Source organism: Pteropus medius, unplaced genomic scaffold, assembly GCF_902729225.1.
Source record: "Pteropus medius unplaced genomic scaffold, Ma_sr-lr_union100, whole genome shotgun sequence".
In the NCBI taxonomy this organism is placed as follows: Eukaryota; Metazoa; Chordata; class Mammalia; order Chiroptera; family Pteropodidae; genus Pteropus; species Pteropus medius.
In genome coordinates, this window is record NW_024342469.1 from 3,906,558 (window position 1) to 3,928,979 (window position 22,422).

The window sequence follows — 22,422 nt, forward strand, 5'->3', positions numbered from 1 at the left end:
GAGGCTTCAGACATAGCCCTGCCCCCAAGGAGCCCCCAGTCTGGAGGTCACAGTGTAAGTAGGGCTGTGACTGAGAGAGGCCCGGAAGGTGATGGGAGCCCAGAGGCGGCTTCCTGGCAGAGTGAGGCTTGCACTGGACCCCCAAGGAGAGGAGAGGCAAGCAGGACCCTAGAAAAGACCGACCAGGCCCCACCCCTGGCACTTGTAGACTGGCGAGGGTCTTGGGCAGCTGGGCTTGGTGAGGGACCCCACTGAGGCTGGCGACTCTGTCTTCCAGTCCTGTCCGTGCATTTCCGGGTCTGTGAGCCATACACGGACCACAAAGGCCGCTACCACTTTGGCTTCCACTGCCCTCGGCTCTCGGACAACAAAACCTTCATCCTTTGCTGTCACCATAACAACACGGTTTTCAAATACTGCTGCAACGAGACGGAGTTCCAGGCGGTGATGCAGGCGAACCTCACGGCCAGCTCCGAGGGCTACATGCACAAGTAAGTGCCACGCTCGGGCCACAATCCCACTGCCTTGGGCCCCAATCAAGGCAGGGTGCCGGCCAAACACCCCACCCCCTGGGGCAGCTGTCGAGTGAAGGATGGGTGGGCCTGGAAGGAGTCTGGAGAGTCTTCAGGTAACCAGGTTTTCTGGCCTGTTCTGCCCTCCGAGCGTTAGCTTTCTTATCTGAGAAATGGGCACATGATGCCTATACCTCTCGGGACTGCGGCGAAAGTTAAATGAGGTCGAGTCTGTGGAACCCGTCAGGCAAAAGGTGCTTGGGCCTGGAATAAATGAGACCCAAGTCCCTGCCTTCCTGCCTATTTGTTCAACAAATATTGATTGACACTCTTGACCTGGAGATCAGTCCAATGCATCCCCTTTCCTTAAGGTGATTGAAACACGTGAGACCAGGACCACGATAAAGGAAGAGGGGTTTCCCAGCAGAAAAGCAGTAGGAATATACTAAAATCGAAACGGCACAAATTTCTCTCACTATGAGGGAAACCGATCGTCTTTACCCATATTTGAGAGACATTCGTATTTCTTTCATTGTGAGCTAGCTGTTTATGTCCTTCGCCGTTTTCCTGTTGAAATTTTGGCCGTTGTATTATTTGTTCACATGAACTCTTTATATATGAAGGAAAGATGCATGACAAATATTTTCTTAGCGTGTCTTCGAATCGTGATTTTTTTCTCATGCTTAATTTTTAATTGTTACCTAATCAGATTGTACCTTTTTTTTTCAATGTCTTCCGGGTTTTGTAGGGTACTGCGAGAGGCTTTCCCTACTCTGAGATCATTAAAAATTCCCTCGTGTTTTCTTTTACTTCTTTTCTGTTTTAATTTTTTGCCTTCGAATCTTCGATCGGTCAGAAATTTATTTTGATGTAAATTTTGAGGTAGGAATCAAAATTTATGTATTTTCCCAAACGGGTAGCTACTTTTCCCAATACCATCCATTGAATTGTCCATCTTTTCCCTGATGTGAAATGCAAACTTATTATATCCTATTATATACTAAATTTAACTATTAAAGTGTTAAGTACTGAGTACTAAGTATTAAATTCCTTGGTCTGTCTATCTCTGTGTTCGCATCTGATTATGTTCACCACTACGGCTGTAGCTTTGAATATGTTTGAAAGTCTTCTCCATCTAGTTCCCTGGCTTTTTTGCCACAGAACTCCAGAATTAGCTTGCGCAGAAATTTCTCGGCTAAAAAAAAAAAAAAAAAAAAAATCCAGTTAGTATTTTCTACTGAGATTGTGTTGAATTCATAAATTAATTCAAGGAGAATTGACTTTTCATGTCGCTGAATCTTCCTATCCAGGAATACGATATGTCTTTCCATTTGTTCAAATTTTCTTTCATAGAATTTTGGAGTTTTCTTCATATAGATATTGCATAGATCTTTTACATTTATTCCTACTCATTTCTTTTTATGCCGCTATTATAAATAGGGTCTTCTGCCACTTTACTGAAATTTCTCATCTTTGTAATACTTTTTCAGTTGATTCTCATAGGTTTAATTATGCCACGTGCAAACAATGGTAACTGTCTCTTCTCCAATTTTTGTGCCTTGCTTCTTTTTCTTGTCCAATCGTGTTGTCGAGCACCTCTAAAACAGCCTTTAAAGTTGTCAGGGATTCTTATTTTCTTCCTAACTTCGATGAGGATGCTTTAAATATTTCCCCAATAAGCCTGAGGCTGATTCTTGGGGCGAATGTATATTTTTTTGCGGTAAGGAAAAATCCACATGGAAGGAACGTTTGTCGAGTGACTGTTACAGGGACTAGCGGCACCACCAGGAGAAGGTGAGGGCCTGAGCCCTGATCTCTCTGTCTGATGCTGGGCCTTGAGTTCTTTGCCGCCATGCCATGGCAACTCGGGGAAGTCTTTTTCCTTTGATCAGACAGGAGATCGAATTCTCATCCCATCTCCCCTTCATCCCTTCCTCAAATGCAGGGGTGGCTGTATTCGCCTCTGCTCAGGCCTTAGAATAATTCTGTGCGTGAAGTCACACTCAGCAAGGCCTGTCCGTCCCAAGGCCTGGAATCTGACCCGAGCCTTTTATAAGACCAATGACTGATTCTCTGAGGCTGGAGGGCAGTGCTGGGTCTGGGGTGAGGACCCCGATATGTCATAGTTAACGGCAGAAAGCCAGACAGAAGACAGGGCTTGGCCAGACACCAGACTTCTCTGGCGACTGGTGTCTGGGATCCTCGTTTTGAAGCCCATGGATTTCTATAATCGGCACATTTGCAAGGGGCTTCACACGGAGCACCATCCTGTCAGCACAGTGGGTCCGGGCTGCTGCTCATGAAGAACCGGAACGAAAAATCAAGGCCTTTCCTCTCGGAGGAACAGAAATACTGAAGATCAGTTTAGTCTGGTTCCCGCTCTTGAAGTTCAGAAGGCGTTAGGGAGTGCATAGCGTGGGGCAGGCCCTGTGCTCAACTGTCCCCAACTCTGAAGTCACCCGGCGGCCCGTCCTTAGCCCACCTGCCATACAAGGAAGATGAGGCCTGGAGAGGCTGAGTAACTTCCCTGGTCAAGGCAGCGGTCAGTGCTGGAGCCAAGAGCCAGCCCAGGTCTGGAGGAGGCAGATCTGAGCGGGAGAGGCTGAGAGCGGGGGCTTCCCACTGACGCTCTGCTGACACCTGGGCCATAGCCTCCCCTGCGGGGGGGCGGGCTGTCTGAGCATCCCTGGCCTCACCCGCTAGACGCTGGTAGCACCCTGTCCCCAGCACCACGGTTGTGACAACCAACCATCTCCCGACACTGTCCAGTGTGGGTGCAGGACAGCCCTTGGAGGACAGCCTCTGCCTGTCCTCACCGAGCCCTCCCCGCCCTCACGGGCTGCGAGGTGAGACCCGCTCCTCAGCCAGGCCGTCCTGTCACAGGGCTCCGTGTGTCCCAGGAGGGAGGCGTGTGCTTGATTCTGTGCATCCGAAAGTTTTAAGAAGGTGGGAGCTGCATGGTCCCGAGGAACGAGCATCACCAGGCGGAGGCCCCTGCAGCCCGCGTGTGACATGCTGGGGGAACTGTGGGGAGAGGCACCGGGGGCTGGGCAGGGACACTGCCACCTTGGAATTCCTCCTAGGGGCAGTGAGGGGCCCTGAGGACTTTTGGCTGAGTTTGTGCTCATGGATGGTGCATAGGACAAGGACCCAGAACACCACAGAAGCCATGATAGTGACTGGAGCCCTCTGAGTAGGGGGACTGGGGTCACCCAGGGGCCGATCAGTCCAGAGCTCAGGTCGGCCCTGGAAGCCCCTGTCCAGCTACCTGAGTGCAGGGACCCTGGGGAGAAGGCCTGAGCTTCAGCGGGACTGGGGCCTTGCGTCCAGGAAGAGGCCATGGCAGAGAGGGGGAGACTGGGCTGACAGCCCAGAACTGCGTAGGATGGGTCAGGGAGCGGGGAGCACGCGCAGGCCTGCAAGGCTAGGAGGTCCCGCGTGGCCCTGGGCATACGAGGGGAGCCAGGTCATCTACCTCTGGGACTGTCCTGCCCTTTGGGGCCCCAGGCTGGTCATCCCCTGGGTGAGGCACCTGTGCTGTGTCATTAATCTTCACAGCTATTCCGACAGGAAGGAGGGTGGGCCGACCTGGGCCCAGACCGGTGCACTCACCTGTTCCAGCTTCAGTAGAGACCTGTGGGACGCCGGGGCCCTTGTTCTGGCTGCTGGGCCCTGCCCCTTGCCACCCACCCCGGTGCATCTGGAAAGCCAGGACGTGTCCGATGCTGGAGAATGCGCCAGGTCTCAGCCAAGAGGCCGGATGTTCCAACATCTCAGTCAAGTTAGTGCCCGCGGGCAGCCTACCTAAGATGGAGCAGGGCAGCCCCAGCCCTGCTGAAGACGTGTGGGGTCCATCAGTAGCAAGGACTGCCTGGCACCTGCCCACCTTGCCCACCCGCCAGGGAAGCACTTCTGAAGACGTATTTATCTGCGCTTTTCCGGAGGGGCGAGGTGGTTGGTTTCGGTTCTGGCTGCCTGGTGGAAAGGCGGGCAGAGCGAGAGGCAGCCCCGCCAAGCCCACTGCCATGGCCAGATGCCACTTCCGGCCCTGGGTGTTCAGCAGTGCCCCGCACACCCTCCCATGCGGGGTTCTGGGTGGGAAGCTGGCAGTGCCCGCCAGACCACGGCCCTGCATATGCAGCTGGAGCTCCCGCCCTGGGCGTGGGGCGGGCGGGGTCAGCGGTCAGCCCTTCCTTGGGGACAGGGAACGTCCCCTGGCAGAGGTGGCATGGGGCGGAGTCTTGTACGGGTCGTGGTGTCGGTGCTTCCGCAGTGGGTGCGTGGGAGGGGGCGTCCGGGACCACGGAGAAGCCTCAGAGTGGGGAGCGGAAAAGCAGTCACTGTCTGTACAGAAAACCGTTTCCCCCGAGAGCTGTCCGTTCGCAGTGCACAGGAGACTCTCAGCCACACGGATGGCCAGCGAGTGGCCGTCGGCCGGGCCTGAGGACCTGGTGTCCTGGGCTTCCTCCACACAGGGCGGGTCCCACGGGCCTTACGTCACCACCCCGTACACTTCAGGCTCTGCGTCCAGCCCAGAGTGGCATCAGAAACTTCTGGATGTTCTTGCCAACTGCCCATCCGCATCAATGCCCGGTGGCCACAGGACCTGCCCAAACACTGGCCGCCTTGTAAAGACCGAGCGCGTTCTCGAATCCGCCACGCCGGGCGAGGGACACAGATGAGGACTGTGGGCATGTAGGGTGACCTCTCCATCCACACGGAGGCGGCGGCGTCTCTGAAGAGGGCCCTGCCGGCCCCATTGCGCCAGCCCGAGGCTCGGAGAGGTGAAAACTTGCTGCAGCCACACAGCGCAGGTGGGAGAGCCGGGCTGAGACACGCGCGTGGGTCGTCCAGGCTCGCTCGTGCCGACACAGGGCTCGCGACGCGAAGGCTCGGTTTTGACTCGCACTCCGCGTCCCTCTCAGGCCGCCTGTGCGTCTGTGCGTGATGCGTTCTGTGACCCAGGCTGATCAAGCGGTCCCCGTGTGCTGTGGGATGTCCGTGCCCACAGCAAAGAGTGGTGGTGGAACCAAAGGGTGACCCCCGCTCGGAAACAGCCATGACATCACCTGGCCGACCCCGTCACCGGCAGGGCGGGAAGAGGCACAGGATGGAACCCCTGGGCAGACCTGCATGAAAGGACCGTGGGTATAGTGGACTCTGCTTCATGGGCCCAAAGCCCATGCTCCTCCGTGAGACCGGACAACCTCAGCCCTGCTGTGTGACCTTGGGCGGGTCACTTTTCCTCTCTGGGCCTAGATCACTGAACACTCCATCTGTGCCTTAACCGCGGGAGCCAACACACCTGAGCCAACGAGCTGTCTCGGTTAGCCTCCCCATCACACCCAGGGGGCATGGTCGTCCCCATCTTGCAGATGGCGAAAGTAGAGTGTGGTTTCCCGGGTCACCGAGGGAGCATTCTGCAGAGCTGCCACTTGCCTTCACGCAGCCCTGACTTCTCGGGCCCAGGATTTCATCACCATGTGAACTTGTCACGCTGATTCACAGGCCACCTCGCGAGCGGCTCGGCGATGGGATATTTCAAGGGAGGTCAGCTGAGCCCATTTCCTTTCTGGGCCACCGGCCTCAGGAGCTCACCGACTCCGTCCTCACGGGGCCCGCCTACGGGTGGTGACGGGGCTTCGATGTGGCCGCAGCTGCCCCTCCTGCCGACCTGCCTGCTCCTGTCCCCAGAAGGTGTTCAGCGAGATTCCACCATTGGAGAAGGTTTTGTTTATTGCATGAGAAACACCAAAAGAATCTGAATCAGTAAATATCCCAAGAGATACTGGAAACCTGTGGCTTTGCATCTTGCCCCGTAAAACAGTCTCTATTTTATCTTCTGCCATTTATAAAACACATGCACACGCTCAAAAAAGACCTCTGCATCCGGAAGGAAGGAATTTCCAGATCGCATTTTTTAAATTGAATTTCAGAAACCAGGATACTCACAGCCCGCTGACCGTGGAGAGGGCAGGTCACGGAGGCGGGAGAGAAGCCTGGGGTGGTGTCTGTGGCCTGGGCTTTCCAGCTGGCCGCCACCTCCAGGACAGTCTTCTTTGCAGGGAAGTGGGGGTGAGTGAAGGTGGCAGGTGGGAGGGAGGGCAGCGAGATCCTGCCACGGGTCCCCATCCCCGGCACCAGTTACAGCGAGCCGGCTGCCGAAGCCTGCAGACCAAGCAGAAAATGAGGACAATGACCTGCTGAGCTGCAGGATGCTGGGCGGGGCGCCTGGGGCCTGGGCTCAGGTCCTGGTGAAGGGCGAGTCGGGACGAGCGTGCCCGCCACGCAGACACAGGAACCCTCCCTGCACGTCTGTCCGAGCTTGACCTTGAGATTTCTCCAAGATTCGGCACACCCCAAGATCAACTGGACCTGGGTCCGAATCCCAGGGCGGCCATTTTCCAGCTGGGGGGCCTTTGGCCAGTGACTTGGTCTCTCTGGGCTTCACTTCCTCGTCCGTGCATTGGGGAGACTGTCTCCTAACTCACGGTGTTGTTGCAAAGTTTCAGAAACACAGGGTCCTGGTGCGTTGTGATTGCTAGTAGGACCATTAACTATTAGTGAACATGCACAGAGAAGGTACATACAGTCTAGTGACAAAGTTATTACTATCAAGGCCACCGTGGTCACCAGCTCGCCGTAAGCACTCAATGTGCATTCGCTTGAGTAACATCAGGAGCGGCCCCGTGCCAAGTGCTGGGCACACGAGGACAAGGCGGACCCCAACCCCAGCCTCGAGGAGCTCTGATCTCGAGGTGCGGACAGTCCTACAGAACAGCGAAGACCGTGCAGTATGTTTTTGGGAGCCCTGGGGAGGGGTTGGACCCAACACAGGACATCAAGGCAGGCTTCCTGGAGGAGGGGATGGCTGCACTAGGACATGGGGGCAGGGCCAGCTGGGTGCAGCAGGTGGAGAGCGAGTTCCAGGCAGGGGCGCAGCACAGACCTGGCGGCGGCTTATCTGCCCGGAGAACCTGGGTGGCACCTGTCCAAGGCAGGATAGGACAGTGGTTAGGAATGTGTGCTCTGGAGCTGAAAACTGGCTTCGAATCCTGGGTTCAAGTCCCGGCTCTGCCATTTAATGGCTGTGTGCTTTTAGACAAGCTTTTAATTCCCGTAAACCTCAGTTTCCATCTGTAAATTGGGGATGAGGATGATGGCAACGGTCCTGGCTTCCGGTGTGCGTGTGAAACGGGCCGAGATACGTGAAGCGTTTGCAGCAATGCGCTCAGCTGCGGCTTTCGTCCGCGGTTATCATTTCTCCGTCCTGGAGTTCTCAGGCCTAGCTGTGGTCCAGCCACCAACCCCAGGCGGCGTCAAGGACTCCCTCTCTGCAGGGCAATATCTGCAAACAGCTGCCCCTGCCTCCCCATGGCCGCTCCCTTCCCTTAGCCCCCATGGCTGCTGCCATGGGAACCACTGAGGAAAAGCCTGATGCTTAGAGCAACTGTGTGGGGGTCCAGGGGAGGCTGCGTGGAGGGTTCTGGGGAAAGCAGGTGTGCTGGGGACCGGAGCCAGTCCCTTGTACACATCCACAAGACTCCTGCCTCAGCAGGCCTGACGGGCTGTGACCTCTGTTCCCTTGGAGGGATTCCACATCCAGCGGAATCCACATCCAGGTGACTCTAGCTTCCTCGTGGAATAAGGCTGTCGGTCATTTACACCTTAGCCTGAGTAAGCCCCTGGACTATTGCAGGCCTCACGGGGGTGGTGGCTGGAATTGGGCAGTATTGTTGGGTTACTCGTTCCTCAAGCAGAAACTAAGGCCCAAGCATTTGCCAATGCCTGCTCCATGCCTGTGCTCGGGACATAAGGAGGCCTTTCCTCCCCCGTTCCCCCCACCCCCACCCCAAGCCGGGAAGATCCAGAGTCTGGATCCAGGCCAGGAGGGCCTTCACCGCATCCCCTCTAGGCCCAGGACGCACAGCAAGACCGGGCCAAGGAGGAACCAGAACCAGGCCTCCCGGCTCCAGGCCCCCCGGCTCCAGGCCCGTGCTCCCCGGCTCCACATAGGGGTCTAGCGGGACATGCTGTGGGGACCCGGGACACACAGGGACCCTGCCTGGCAGGAGAGTCCCCCACTGTTGCATGTGGGGCAGCGAGGCTGGACACTAGCTCTGCCTTTCCACCACCCGCCAGCACACACACTCACCTGAACAGATGCCCACAGCAGGGGGCAGATGGAGGTGGCGTTTGAGAGATTAATAGACCAGGTCCTTCACAGCCACAGTCTGGCGAGCACAGTTTGGAGCATGGCAAGCCCAGGGCTCGAGGGGAGACTCTGACCTGGCCTGGGCAGGACACACACAGAGAGGGACAGCATGGCTCTGGGTGGTGGGGGCTGGGCTTGCGGGGTCCTCAGGCCAGAGGAGGGGCAGCGTGTCTGGAAGCCTTCCTGGGGAAGGTGGCCTCTCGGTGACAAGACACTTGGCTGGGAAGCCAGGCTGCACAAAGGGGCCATGAGCAGGTGCAGCTTAAAACCTTCCGTCTCCGCTTCTGGAGGGCGGAGCAGCCCTTGCTGGGGAAATGTTGGGTGAATGGGTAGGAAAGCCGGTGTCGGGGAGCCCCTGAGATCTCACCGAGCACCAGTCTGGTGGTGCTACAGAGAGGCCCCGAGGTCGGGGCGGTACAGCGGGGCGGGGGAGGTGAGGAGGTCTTCCGAAAGGCCGGGGGCGGGTGGAACGGGTATGGCTGCTGCGTGGGGTGTGGGGAGAGTGGCCGAGCCGATGCCCTGTTTCCAGAGTTTCTGGGAGAGAGAAAACGGAGCAGGATGGGAGGGGGCTGGTCCGGTGTGCGGGGTGCCCTGGCCGAATTCCACACGGCGTGTGGGGGTGTGAGGCGGCCTCGTGTGGATGCTGAGGGCCGGGGACTTGGGCTGGTTTGGGCTAAAAGGACAGACTTCCTGCGTGTGCCCGGGGCCCAGTAAGGTGGGTGAGAGCTGGCAGGGGCAGGAGGCAGGGCGCGAGGGGCCAGTACGTCCCAGGAGGCAGGAAACCGTAAGCAAAGGCCGGGAGGGTCGGCACGCAGGGGCACCCACAGGAGACAGCCGGCAGATCCGGGAGTAGCAGCAATGCGGTGGGGCATGGGGGTGAAGGTAGGGGCCGCCCCATCCTAGGAACCCCAAACGCCCAGCCGAGAATTCCTTCCGCAAGGAGAAGGTGGATGGCTTCCAAGTTTTCGTGGTCGGGTAGAAGGCTTACAGTGGTTAGTGGCGGGGGGTCCCCCAGGATGCCCACCAAAGAACTCGCAGTCCTGGAAGGTGCTCAGGTGAGGTCGGGGCCCAGGCCAGTGGACTCCGAGGATCTGGGAGGAGGTGAGCAGGGCGGGTGGGGGGACAGGAAGTAGAGGGCGGTGTGAAGAGAGGGGGCCAGGACTGCTGCCCGCTCCTGTCCGGGACCCCAAAACAGCCCGCGGCACATTCTCTGAGCCACCCCGCGGTGACCCCCGGCCCCGAGCGGGTCACTGCCGCCTCCCCTCTCAGTGCTGCTCTCTGCTTTTCCCCAGCAACTACACCGCCTTGTTGGGAGTGTGGATCTATGGCTTCTTCGTGCTGATGCTGCTGGTCCTGGATCTTTTGTATTACTCGGCGATGAACTACGACATTTGCAAGGTTTACCTGGCACGCTGGGGCATCCACGGACGGTGGATGAGACAGGACCCCCGGCGGTGGGGGAACCCTGCCCGGGGGCCCCGGCCCGCGCAGCCGGCCCCACAGCCCCAGCCCCCCCCGGGCCCTGGGCCACACGCCCCCCAGGCTGTGCACACACTGCTGGGAGACACCCACAGCCCACCGCTGGTGACCTTCCAGAGTTCGTCTGCCTGGTGAGTGGTTGCGATCGGGGCCCAGGCACTCCCGGGGTCACTTGTCTTTGAAAAGCTTGGAAAATGTCAAATCGTTACTGCCCCCGTGTTTGGCTCGTCGATTACCCGATTATTTGCTTGTCTTATTTGCCAAGGAGGATTTGAAGATGCCTGTGGTAACAACACGTGCCTGAACAGGAAAGTCGGAAACGGATGCTTTCAAGATTATTATGTTCAGAATCTGCTGTGGGAGCATTGAATGGAGTTGGGAGTTTCCTGGCTGCCAAGGGGAAAGGGGAAATCGAAAGCCTTTCCAAGTTCTCACAGTTCGGTTAAAGGAAGCGTATTCATCTGTCAGGGGCTTGGGGAGAATTTTTTTCTTCAGAATGAAGGTAGAAAGTGAACATATTACTGGGTTCCCGCGTGCACATATGCTAGGTCACTGAGGACCATCGGAGGCAATGTGACACTCACAGGCTGCTCAGTGATGTCTCAGGGGAAGGGAAGGAAGCGGTGAGGGAGGTGCAAGGGACTGGAAATTGGCCTGAGGTGGCTGCCCACCAAAGGGCACGTTCGGTCTGGCCCCTCTACTGTGCGCTGCGTCTGCCCAGTCCCAGGCGCTGTAGAGGGGAACAGGTGGCGAGAATAACCTAGCCCGGGGGTCCCTGGGCAGTGCAGGGATGAGGAGAGAGAGGAGGGTCTGTGCATTTGGGAGCAGGAACCTACTGTGCAGGTGGTCAGCACCAAGCACTGGGGGCGGGCTGAGCGCAGATGCCCCAGTCAGGGGACAAAATGACGGATTCCGAGGCCCCGTGGGGGCTGAGCTGCAGTTGTGGGCGCATCGTCCCAGGGCATCCCAATACTGAGCCCAGACTGCAAGATCTGGGTGCAAAACCCTAACGACATGGTGGTCGCTGCCGGGTCCGTGAGCTTCGCAGGGACCCGGAGCCGGGTTTCAGTCCCAGCTCTGCTGTTTACCAGCTCGTGACTTCGGGCAAGTTACTTCACCCCCCTTAACTTTCAGAAGAGAGGAGAGTGAAAACGCCCCTCCCCGCCCCTGGGGCTTGCCCTGAGGATTAAACAGCCTGGCACATAGTAGGTGCTCAGTTTACTGTCACAGGAGACGAGACCAAGCTGGTTAACGATGACTTAAACAGCTCATGGGTAGTGACCTTCTCAATCATGAATGGCGTAAATAATTAATAAGGTACACTTAAATCAGCTTGTGCTAATCGATCGAATAATCGCCCCATCTATCATGCGGGAGACAAAGACCAGCCTTGCTCAGCAAGCTCATTTGACAGATCTCGACTGAGCTGGCTCCGGTCCCATGGGCGGGGCCCCACGCCGGGCTCCCGGTAATGCAGCGGTGGTGGGTGGGGAAGAGGCCGGCCTCCCCTTGAGGAGCGGGCAGGAGAGGCACGACCCCCTCCCCCAAAGCTACATACGGTGACACGTCCGGCCCTGATGGTGAGGTTTCCTGAAGTGTGGGTCTCCTGCAGCGACGGGCGTTTGTCAGAATAAATTCGTGTGTGTGTCATCCAGAGCCTACGAACTAGGAACCTCTAACTAGGGTGATGCCGGTCGGGACTACCGTTTGAGGACCACGGGGAAACACTGTCCCCACTAGCCGAGTGTTTCGAGAACCGAGCCTCTACCAATTTCCCTCTCGCCGGCGACGCCCGCCTTGCCGAGCCGCAGCCGCTGGCTCTAGCGGTCCCGGCCTCCCCCTTGCCGTCCCCTTTGCTGCCTCCTTAGTCTCTCGCTTTTCACCCTGCACACGTTGTGCACCTGCTGTGTGCGGGCGCCGTGCTGTGCATCACGATGGGCTCCGGGGACGCTGGCTGCAAAGGGGGAAGAGCTCGTCTCGCCCGTCGGGACCGTGCGTCGAGTCCAAGTTCTTAGTATCTGAATGAGAGACTGAGCTCACCGGCCTGAGCTCTGCTGGCCAGGTGGGGTGACGCTTAACGTCGGAGCGCGGAGCCGCTTTGCGTCCCCCCCGGTTCCCGTGTGTGCGGGCTCGGAACGGAGTGTCCATAGTCGCATGAGCGCTCGCTCAGAAACGACCGTCAGAAACCACAGGGATGCGATGGGGGACGGGGGTTCGCGCAGCGCCGTGACCTGTGGCGTGACTTTGAGTGAGGAGCTTCCCGCTTGGGCTTCCGTTAGGCCAGGTGAGGGGAGAGGGGCTGGACTCGGGGAGGCCGGCGGACCTGCCCCCTGTGGGCCTCCTGGTGGCTGCCCGTGGGCTTCGTAGCATGCGCATGCGCGGCACCCTTTGAGCACCTGCTGTGTTCTGGGCACTGTAATTCCCACAGCAGCCCCGTGGGCCAGGTGCCAGCAGCACGGACAGGTAGACGAGTTTTCCCAAAGTCGCCAGCAGACCGAGCAGCCCGCTTCTGAGCCCCCTTCCCGCTCGCCCCTTGCTCTGGGCTTCCTGCCGTCTGTGTAGACAGCTCCCCGCACCTGTGTGAGAGGCTGCAGAAAGGACCCCAGGTGTGTGTGCCCATCTTCCTCGAAACTGACCCATTTGGCTCAAGTTTCCCAAGCGGCCACCACCCCAACCTGTGCCGAGTGCTGGGAACGCAAGACAAACGGGGCACGCGCACACACGACAGAGCCTCGGGCGGCACAGCTGGAATGGCAGAGCCGGGCAGAGCCGAGCGCATGTGAGGTCCAGTAGGCTTGAACACTGGGCGGGGGGCGCAGCAGGCGCCCTGGGCAGAGAGGCGCCCCAGCCCAGGCCTGTGGCGGTTTGCGGCCACGCGGTTATCAAGCGTCACGGGAGAGCGTGGCTGCCGAGGTGGCGGGGGTCGGGGCGGGCCACTGTCCGCGTTTCCCCAGCCCAGGAGCCACGGTCTAGATGCTGCTTCATTTCCATACGGTCACCCTGGATCCCGCAGACACCCACGTTGCAGCAGGTGCGAGCCCTTCCCTGGGCATGGGTCCCGTCAGCTGCTCTTCGGCCTCTTCGCCCCCAGGGGCCTCCATGCCCTCGCTCCGGTCCAGCACCCACCATTTGTTGTCACCCTGCCTCTGCTCAGGCCACCGTCTCCAGCAGGAGCAGCCTCGTTCCTTGCTGCCCAAGTGGCCAGCTTCCCCTTCCTCTCCTACAGCCTGGTGCGGTCCCTGCTCTCCCCAGACCCCTGGGCCTCCTGGGGACCCTGGCCGCCTCGCCCCGCGGTCCGCCACTTTCCGTGGATCGCCCTCTGCCCTCGCTGCCGTTCCCGCTCAGCGGGCCTCTCTCCTCACAGCCAGGGTCGGGGGAGGCACTCCTGGTCCCCCCAGGTTCCCCCCCTGAGGCTGCTGGGCTTCTGACCATGACCCGACTCGACCCCCAGCCCCTTGTAGCCCAGCCTCCCCTGGGCGGCCAGTCACCGTGAGCGCAGCACGGCCCGAAGGCACGTCGGGAAATGCCGGAGCGCGTGTGCAAGGCCGGGAGGCTCTTTAATGCTCACCAAGCGAGCGAAGCCCTTGTCTCCCCTCCCCGTCCTCCTCGGGCAGCTGTCCCCAAGCGTCCCCCGGCCCCCGCTTCCCACTTTCATCTCCGGAACTCGTCCGCCTTGTGGCCTCTCTCTCTCCCGCCGCTCCCTGGCCCGGCTCCGTGGTCTGCGGGTGGTCCCAGCTTCTCCAGCGCCCGGAGGCTTGTCCAGTCTTGGCCCACTCCCCACTTTCTGTCCAGGGGAGCAGGAGCACAAGGAGCGAGCATGGTGACGTTCGCACGTGGCCTCCGGGAGAATCGGACTCTGCCTCGACGTTCGGGCCCTGCCCCCCGGCCCGCGGGGAGCCCCTTCCAGCTCTCTGCAGAGCTCACTCATGCCTCCCCACAGGGTCCCAGGGGTTCACGCCACCCCAGAACCTCTGTTCTGACTCACTTTCTTCCCGGCTCTGTGCGGATTCCTTGGTGTCTGGTTTCTGCACGGAGGACACAGCCAACAGCGAGACATTCCAGAAAATTAGAAGAAAAAAGGGAGACCAAATATCTCCTTCTTTGGCATCACGTCCGATACCGAGGAGGCCTCCAGGTTGGCATTCAGAAGACAGGGAATGTCCCCGGCCAGGCTGGAGTTTCAGCTCCTTGGGGCTTCCAGCTGGATTGGGAAGCGCTGGGCCTGTCCCTTCCAAGCCCTGCCCTCCCCGGCTGGGGCCTGGCCTCCTGCCACCCCAGCCTCGTTCGCCAGGAAGGCCGCCCCCTCCTTCGGCAGCTCCGTCCTCATCTTGTTCCCAGGCCTTTGGTGAAAACCCAGGACGATGGTGTTCACTGTCGCTGCTCCGTGACCGGGGGCCCGGCGGGGGGGAAGGGTGACAGAAAGGCCCAGAACCAAAGGCCTCACCGGCCGTGCGTCCTCAGAGGAGTCGCTGGCCCTCTCTGAGTCTCAGTCCCGCCCCTGGACGGTGGTGATGGGAGGTGAGGGAGGGCGCACGTGGGGCTGAAGGGAGCATCGATTTCTCCCTTTCCCCCCCGGGGAACACGCCTTCGTCCCGCAACATCCTGGCTGGCCCGTCCCTCCTCCCCCTGGGGAGGACAGGCAAAGATGCTCAGAGCTGGACTTCTCAGTAGAGAAGAGCAGAGGGCTTGGCCCAGGGAGGAACACTCGGGTCTGGGGCTGGGGAACAAATTAAAAATAACAGCCAACTCGTGAGCACAGGTGCCGGCGCCCAGACAGGGCGGCCCCAGCCCCCGTCCCCGCCGAGCCCCGCTGGAAGGGAGCAACGAGAATTCTGTCTGCTTGGCTTGTTGCCTCAAACCCTTATTTGACGAGTCCCCGTTTTACTGCTGATGAAACCGAGGTGCAGAGAGGTTAGGTGAGTGGTCTGGGTCGCTCAGCCGGTCACCAGCGGATTCAGCATCTGAACGCAGGCGGTCTGCTCCGGTCAGCCGGCAGAATGAGCCGGGCGGGAGAAGGCAGGTGGGCCTCTGGATGCCCCGAAGCCTCGGGCACCCGCCCCGCCCCCCCCTCGGGTCCCGGTGCCTGGACACACGGTCGGGCTGACGGGCACAGACGGTGGCGGGCCTTCAGCTGTGATGGGCGGACGCCTGGGCGTTGGGCGCACTTTCTGGAGGTGGTGACGGCTGGAGCGGTCGTCCAGGACGAGTAGGAGTCAGGCCAGGAGGGATGCCGCTGGCGGGTGGGGCAGCCTGTGCCGCGGCCCCGGTGCGGGGCGGGCCCGCGGGGTCTCCGCGGGGTCTCCGCAGGGGCGGCTGCCCTGGAGCGCAGCGTCGCAGGATACTTTTTTCTAATCGTCAGATTCTTTCTCTGCTAAAGCCCCTTTCCTGATAATATTCCACGAGAGGCCAGACACGCACCCCCAGCAAGTCTCCGGGTCGAAGGGCTTTCTCTCTGCTCCTTCCCCGCCCCGAGGGTCACCATAAACCCCACGGAGACCCCAACCCAGCCCGTGAAGGAAACAGGCTGGGTACCTAGGACACTCGTCCCTGGTGTCCAGAAGAAAAGGCCAGGCCACCTCCAAAGGGACCGGAGTCTACGCTGCTGGATCCCCCACTCGCAACCACGAGTGGACCGTGATACGGGAGCAGAGGGGAAGCCGCGAGCCGTCCCGAGTTCAAATCCCCCGCTGCCTTTTGAGTCCCGTGACCAGGCTGGTCCTGCGACCCCTTCCTCCCGCCCAGAGCTTGAGCACAGGGTCCTCGCTGCTAACGAAAATGAACCCGGAGTCCGCCCTCTGCACCCCTCCTAACATTCCTGTCCCATTATAGCTACTTCCCCTCCGCGGCGCTCCGCCAAGGAGCGGTCACGGCTTCCTTTCTTTTCATGTCCCATTTTTCATGGTAAAAGCGCCCGAGCTCACTGAGCCCACGGGGAGAGGAGACAGCAAATGGCCTCGGCACGGAAGGCGGCCCATCGTCCCCGCAGCCGGCGCCGTCCTCGGCTCCTTGTCACTTTGTGGTCGTCGCCGTCCACACATAAAATCGTGGACTTTAACTCGACATTTAACTCGACATCACGTCCTGGCGAGCTGCTCACATCGTCGAGGCGTTTTCGTAGCCACCGCTTTGGTGGCTGCGTTAACTGTCCACTGAGAGAGGATGGCCCATGTCTTGGGGACCCACCGCCCTGTCTCGGGCCACCTGGGGGCTTCCCTCTCTCCTTCCACCTCTCGGAGCATCTCATGTTGACATTAAAACGCCTCCACACCCCTCCCGGGCGAGGACCGCCCAGCGACGCGGGGTCGCGCCCTCCAGAAGCCAGGCACCTACATTCGAACGACTCTACCTGCTATGAAACTGCTTTTTAACAGGCGGGAAGCGGAGTGGCCAGGTGCAAAGGCTGCTGGAGGCTGACGGCCCTGGGTTCAGATCTTGCTTCCCCGTTTTCCGCTCTCTGGGGGGTCACCAGCAGGTGCTTTAGCCAAACTGCCCTCAGCCGGAAAGCAGGGCGATGGGCCCAGCGTCACGCAGGGCTGTCTGGGTGAGCGAGAGGAGGTGTGGCAGGCTTTCTGTGACGCTGAAGACAGAGCCAGCTGTCCCTGGGGTCCACAGCCCTCTGGGTGGACTACCAGCTGGCCAGGGAGCAGTAAACACCCAAAAAAGGGTTGTAATGGATGAGTAGGAGTTTTCTGGACATGCAGAAAAGGAAATCTAGGCAGAGAGCAGCTCGGCGATGTCCCCAAGGACGTGAGGGGCTGAGGGGACGTGGGGAGCATCGCGGAGCCCCAGGCCCTGGGCGCCTCCCTGTCGTGGTCTCTGGCCCCTCACCGGCTGCCCCCTCTCCGTCACCTCCAACGTTCCCTCCGCAGCCCCCCAACCTTAGGGCTCTTTCTGTGACGCTGAAGACGGAGCCAGCTGTCCTTGGGGTCCACAGCCCTCTGGGTAGCCCTGGGGACTGCCCGCCCCCGGCCCCACCGCTCCGTCCATCCGCACCTGAATCTCAGGTCTGTCTCCACCCCCACTCCAGACTCATCTGTGCACACCCCAAGTCCTCGCAGGCAGCTCCCCCTGGGTGTTCAACAGACATCGCAAACGAGCACGTCCAGGGTCCCCCGCCCCTCCTACGGCCTCCTCAGGACAATTTTAGAAGCGACCCGGCTCGCCCCTTCTTCTCACCTCAGGTGTCTCGTCAGTGACACCTGGACAATGAACCTAGAAAATGGCCTCTGCATCCGTCTACTGAGACCAGCCATTCTGGTCCATCTTCTCACCGGATCCGGGCCAGCCTTTGAAAACGTAAATCAGAGCCTGAAGGTTCCCTTCGCACTGGGAGACAAACCCCAAATCCTTTCTCTGGCTCACGCCACCATCCGATACCCTCCCCATCTCCTCCACTGGCGTCAGCCCCACGGGCCTCCCTGCTGTCCCTAAGCGGCCCGCGCTCACCCCCACCTTCGGGCCTCGGCACCTGCTCCTCCCTCTGCCTAATGCTCTCCTCCCAGAAACCTGTGCGGCTCGCTCCCTCTCTGCCCCTGGGCACCGGCCCAGCTATCACCTGGCCAGAGAGGCATTCCCCAGCCAAGGTTTGTAACGTAGCTACAGCCCCCCAACACACACGCCGTGCTCTCTCAGCCTCCTCGTGGTGCTCACCAGCTGCTGCTGCGTTTGCCTTGTTGTCTGCTGTCTGTCTGTAGGTGCTCGGCCACACCCCCCAGCACCTCGTAGTGGGCACTCAATAAAGGTGTCGAAGGAATGCGCCCTCATCTGCCCAGCGCCTGGCACATAGTAGGCACCTACTTAGGGTCGGATCTGTGAAAGAGCTGCATTATTATTTTTAACAACAGGATCTCCCATTTTTTGAGGAACTACTGGGCTAAGCAGTTGCAATAAGCCGTGTCGTTTAATGTCCCCAACAGCACTGCAGCTTAGTCGTCCTGAGCTCCATGTAAGGGGGAGGAAACAGGCTCAGAGAGTTAGCGACGGTGCACAGAGCTGCACGGCGGCCGGGCTGGAATTCACACCCAGGTCTGGCCGCCTCCAGAGCCCGCGGTCTCGCCGTGGGCAGCGCCAGCCTTTCTGCCGTCCCTTCTCCTGCCGTGAGGTCTAAACCCTGAGGTCGTGCTCGCAAAGCTTCCTCAGCCCCGGGGTGGGACCCTGAGGAGCCCCCGAAGCACATGAGATCTAGGGCTCGCCAAGCCCTCTCCAGCTCGGGCCCCGTATCGACCTGAAACTCGGCGCGGGTTCCAGCCCGGCGCTGGCTCCACCGCGGATGCCAGGCGCAGGGGGTTTGGAGGCGGGGTTGGTTTGGTTTGGTTTTGGGGTCTTCATCCTTCCTCTTGCGCCATCTGCGAAGGTCTCTCCCAGCCCTCAGAATCTTCCTGGAGCCCCGAGGAGGAGCTGGGGTGGCCGGGTGTCCCCGTCCATCTGCCTGGCAGCTCACCGCCTGCCTTCTTCCTCCAGAAACCCTGCCCCCTCACAGGAGGCCCCGGCGGCACCAGAAGAGAAAATGCAACGGCTGTTTTAAATATAATGTTATTCCGAAAATCTCACGGCCGCGCTCTAGCGAACCTGCAGAGAGGTGAGCGGCGTGATCTCGGAGTCACAGCTGGGTCCACATTCTCTGTGCACTTGCAGGCGGGGGGCCTCGGGCCAATCAGTTAACTGCTCTGAGCCTGTTTCCCCACCGGTACGACGGGCACGAGTAGACTTGCTTTGCAGGGTGACTGTGAGGATGGGAACGGGGCCGGCCCGCGGCAGGTGCCTCGGTCCACTATCGCCGTGGTTACTAGTGCAAGAGGGAGACAGAGAGGAAAAGCCGCACCACGCCCTCCCCACGACGACAGATCCTTTGCATTCCCCGCTTTCTCGTGCACGGGCTTTTACGCTTTTCAGATAATGATATACACGTCGTTCGGCGCTGTAATTTTATTCGCTGAGTGTTAAAGTAGCCAGTATCCTGCGGTTGTATTTAATTTTTCTAAGTCTCGTTTTAGCTGCTACCCGGTGGTGCGGATTCCGTGGGCCAGCGTTTGTTTAGCCGTCCCCCGCAGGGAGGCATTCGTACAGCTGACAATTTTTTTTTCCCTTTTTTTACTATGATAAATAATATTGCAAAGGGGAGACATTTACTCCAGGAAACGTGCAGTGGGAACGAGCACCTGCTAAGTGTTGACGGCCTTCTGTTTTTTGAATTATTTCCTCCGGATAGATTCCAGGCAGAGGAATTATCGAGTCAGGAGTGTGACAGTTTTATGGTTCTTTATACCAGTGCCAGCCTCATTTCCAAAGGGACCGTCGCCGGCTTTCGAGGAGACGTTTCGTAGCCCCCTCTCCAGCACAGGGCACCCACGGTTTGAAACCGTTTGTGTTTCTTTGATTGGTGAAAACGACTTTCATTTGTTAATTAATTGCGTGGCCTCTCTTGTGAGTTGCCGCTTATTTTTCCGAGTCCCCAAGACAGGTCGTAATTGAAGTCGTTTCCATAAAGCCACATTTATTTCCCAAACCCCGGTTCCTAAGTGTCCCTTTCGTCCTCGTAACTCCCTCCCCACTACTATTTACTTAATACGATTTTAATTGACTCTTTTTTTTTGGAAGAAAACTCTGACTCGCACTAAGCAATCAAACCTTTGGTCTAGGAGTCACGCTTCTCCTAATGCCCATGAAAACAAATCCATAAGCGTCACCAAGAGGTGCCGGGCCCACCTCGCACTGGCTCGCAAGCACCGGTAGTGACATTTTCAGGAATTTCGGACGCCCGTTCTCAAACACGGCCAAGACAAAAATGAAATGATATAATTTATAGAATTAAATAAATTATAGCAAACTCGAAAGTGACCGACGCTGTGAACCCTTCGCTTCCTAGTTACTGTGCTACATTCGCGGCTGTCTGGGCTCTTGCCTTTTTACAGCTACTGTGTCTGTGTAATGAGAACCCGCATCACGGTGGCTGCCACGTAGCTCTCCCCGACCCCGAGCGCAGTGACATCGCGTTGGCAGCATTTACACCATGAAAATGGGCAGCAAACGCTACAAACGAGAGCTGTTCATCTCCACTGGAGAATCGATGATTAAACGTTGACCGGCGCCCAATTGTCCGTAACGATGTGTGTGTTCAGCATCTCGGGTGACCTGCCTGCCCCAGGGGGCCAGGCACCTCACCGTGGGGCACAGATGTTTTCTGACATACGGGTGAAAGCAGGAGACCAGCCCTTCCAGACAGCTGGAAAAGACAGGCAGCCGGGCGGAGGGCAAGGGGATTCCAGAAGGGGGATTGGTCCACTGCTTCCGGCTCCTGGTCCTGCCAGAGTGAAGAAAGCGGGGGTCGGGGGACCGACAGGCAGAAAGATTCATCAGACCTTCTTGTCACTCATCTGCTCTGGGTCCCCGGAGGAAACGGCCCGGGCAGTCAGCCCCTTTGTAAACTCTCGCGCATCGTCCTGCGTCTCCCCCTCGGACACAGCCCCGCCGAGACGAGGCAGCCCAGACACTGCGAACTCACTCGCTCATCCCCGGGCGCCCAGTGGGGGTTGGCCGTGCCCTGTGCTAAGTGCTGGGAGTAACAGAGAAGGAAAAACAATTGTCGTGTTCGGGCCACAGGGCGGCTATACCTCAGAGACGGTTTGAAAGAATCGCTTCGAAGAGGCGATTCCAGAATGAAGCGGACCCCCTCTTCCAGCCCCAGGTGCCAGCGATCCGGTTATATCTGGCTATCCGGTTATTCGGGTCCACCATCTCTGGGCTCTGGGGATGGGTGAGTAAGGGCCCTGGGTCCAGCCGACCAGATCTGCTGGCCCCGTGACCTTGGGAGAGCCACTTGCTCCTCCCAAGCCTGTTTGCCTGTGAGAATGGGGTGTCATGAGGGCGGAGCTGTTTCTGCTAGGAGCAGGCGCTCGGCGGGCCGGGCAGCACCCATCTTCCCGAGACGTGCTGTCAGGCGGCCAAGCCAGACGTGCCTCGTCCTCGGGCGGGCTCCTGCCATCCCTCCCTGGAACGTGCCCAGCTGAAAGGGACCCAGACTGGCCCTCAGCACACTAGTTGAGACTCTTAATTATGAGTCCTTGACCCGGTGACCGCAGCCTGCTACCCCGTGAAGAAGGATGCTGACTCGCCCGGGCAATTCACGGAAAGATGTTTCCATGAAGGCCTGGGCGATTCTGGGGGGCCGTCACCCACCCGCCAGAAGGGAAGGTGTCCCTCTGGGTCCGTTTGACAGGAATCCCATAAAATCACCCTCTGGACCACAGTAGGGATAATGCGGAGAAAGGCAGATCACCGTGAAGGGAGAGTCGTGGATGAGCCAATGGCTGTTATGCCCCCCAAACCGTTTAGTTCAGGGGCTCTTAATAGGCCACCTCCCCAAGCAGGCGTCGCAGGGCAAGGAGAAGGAATTTATCTCCATCGCTGTGGGTCAAGCTGGACCACGGGAGAGCTCTTTCGTTATCCCCCACTGCCATTGAAACTCTGGCCTTGATGGCTAAAATATTTGCTTCTAAGAACAGACGCTTGCTGCCACAGCAGACGTCTGCCAGCGTGGGCATTCCGTTCCCGTCCGAACGATGGAAGCCAGCACTCGCCCGTGGGCCGAGGGGCGCCGGCTCCTCAAAGAGCCCCCCAGAGCGGTCCTCCTGTGGTTTCCACGGCGCCAAGGAGGCAGATGGCTTTGGCCTTGAGCTCCAGGAGTGACACTGTCAAGCCCATCGCTGGGTGCTGCAGCCCGGAGGTCACAACATGGGCCACAGGGTCCCCCGGGCTGGGCTGGCACGGGGCTCTGTGCTGCCAGCTGTGTGTCCTTGGCCAAGCTGTTTCACCTCTCTGAGCTAGACATCGGTGGGGGGGCGAACAATCCCCACCCGGTGGGGTGGGGGGCCACGGGGCGGAATCCCAGAGGACCTAGTCCAGCGCCCACCCATGGGCAGGACCCCCCGCCTAGCCCCACTCCCTGTCTCCGTGCACTCCGCGAGTGGGGACAGGGGCCCTGCCAGCCCTTCCCTCCGCCCCAGCCTGAGGTTGCTGAGGGCTCACGTCTGCTCCAAGCAGACAAGCAGAGGGGGAGATGGTGCCAGGTGGCTCTGTCGTCGGCAGCTCGGCTCCCCTGGGGCCTCTGTGTCCGGAATCACTTCCCCGGTGAGGCTGGCTGCAGTCGTCTGAGAGCCTGGGATGCCAGAGGGGGCTCCAGGCCCGGGGTGTCCTCGGGTCGTCTGTGCTCAGGCCTCC

The 22,422-nt window shown here is 59.3% G+C and overlaps 1 protein-coding gene across 2 annotated transcripts in view; it reads left to right on the forward strand.

Annotated features, from left to right (window-relative positions):
- Positions 1–22,422, forward strand: part of SHISAL1 (shisa like 1) — a 64,544-nt gene that overhangs the window by 29,869 nt on the left and 12,253 nt on the right. For both annotated transcript variants that reach the window (XM_039863224.1, XM_039863223.1), the window contains one exon: positions 10,020–10,337. In XM_039863224.1, coding sequence (XP_039719158.1) covers positions 10,020–10,337 — 318 coding nt within the window. The remainder of the gene's footprint in view (positions 1–10,019; positions 10,338–22,422) is intronic.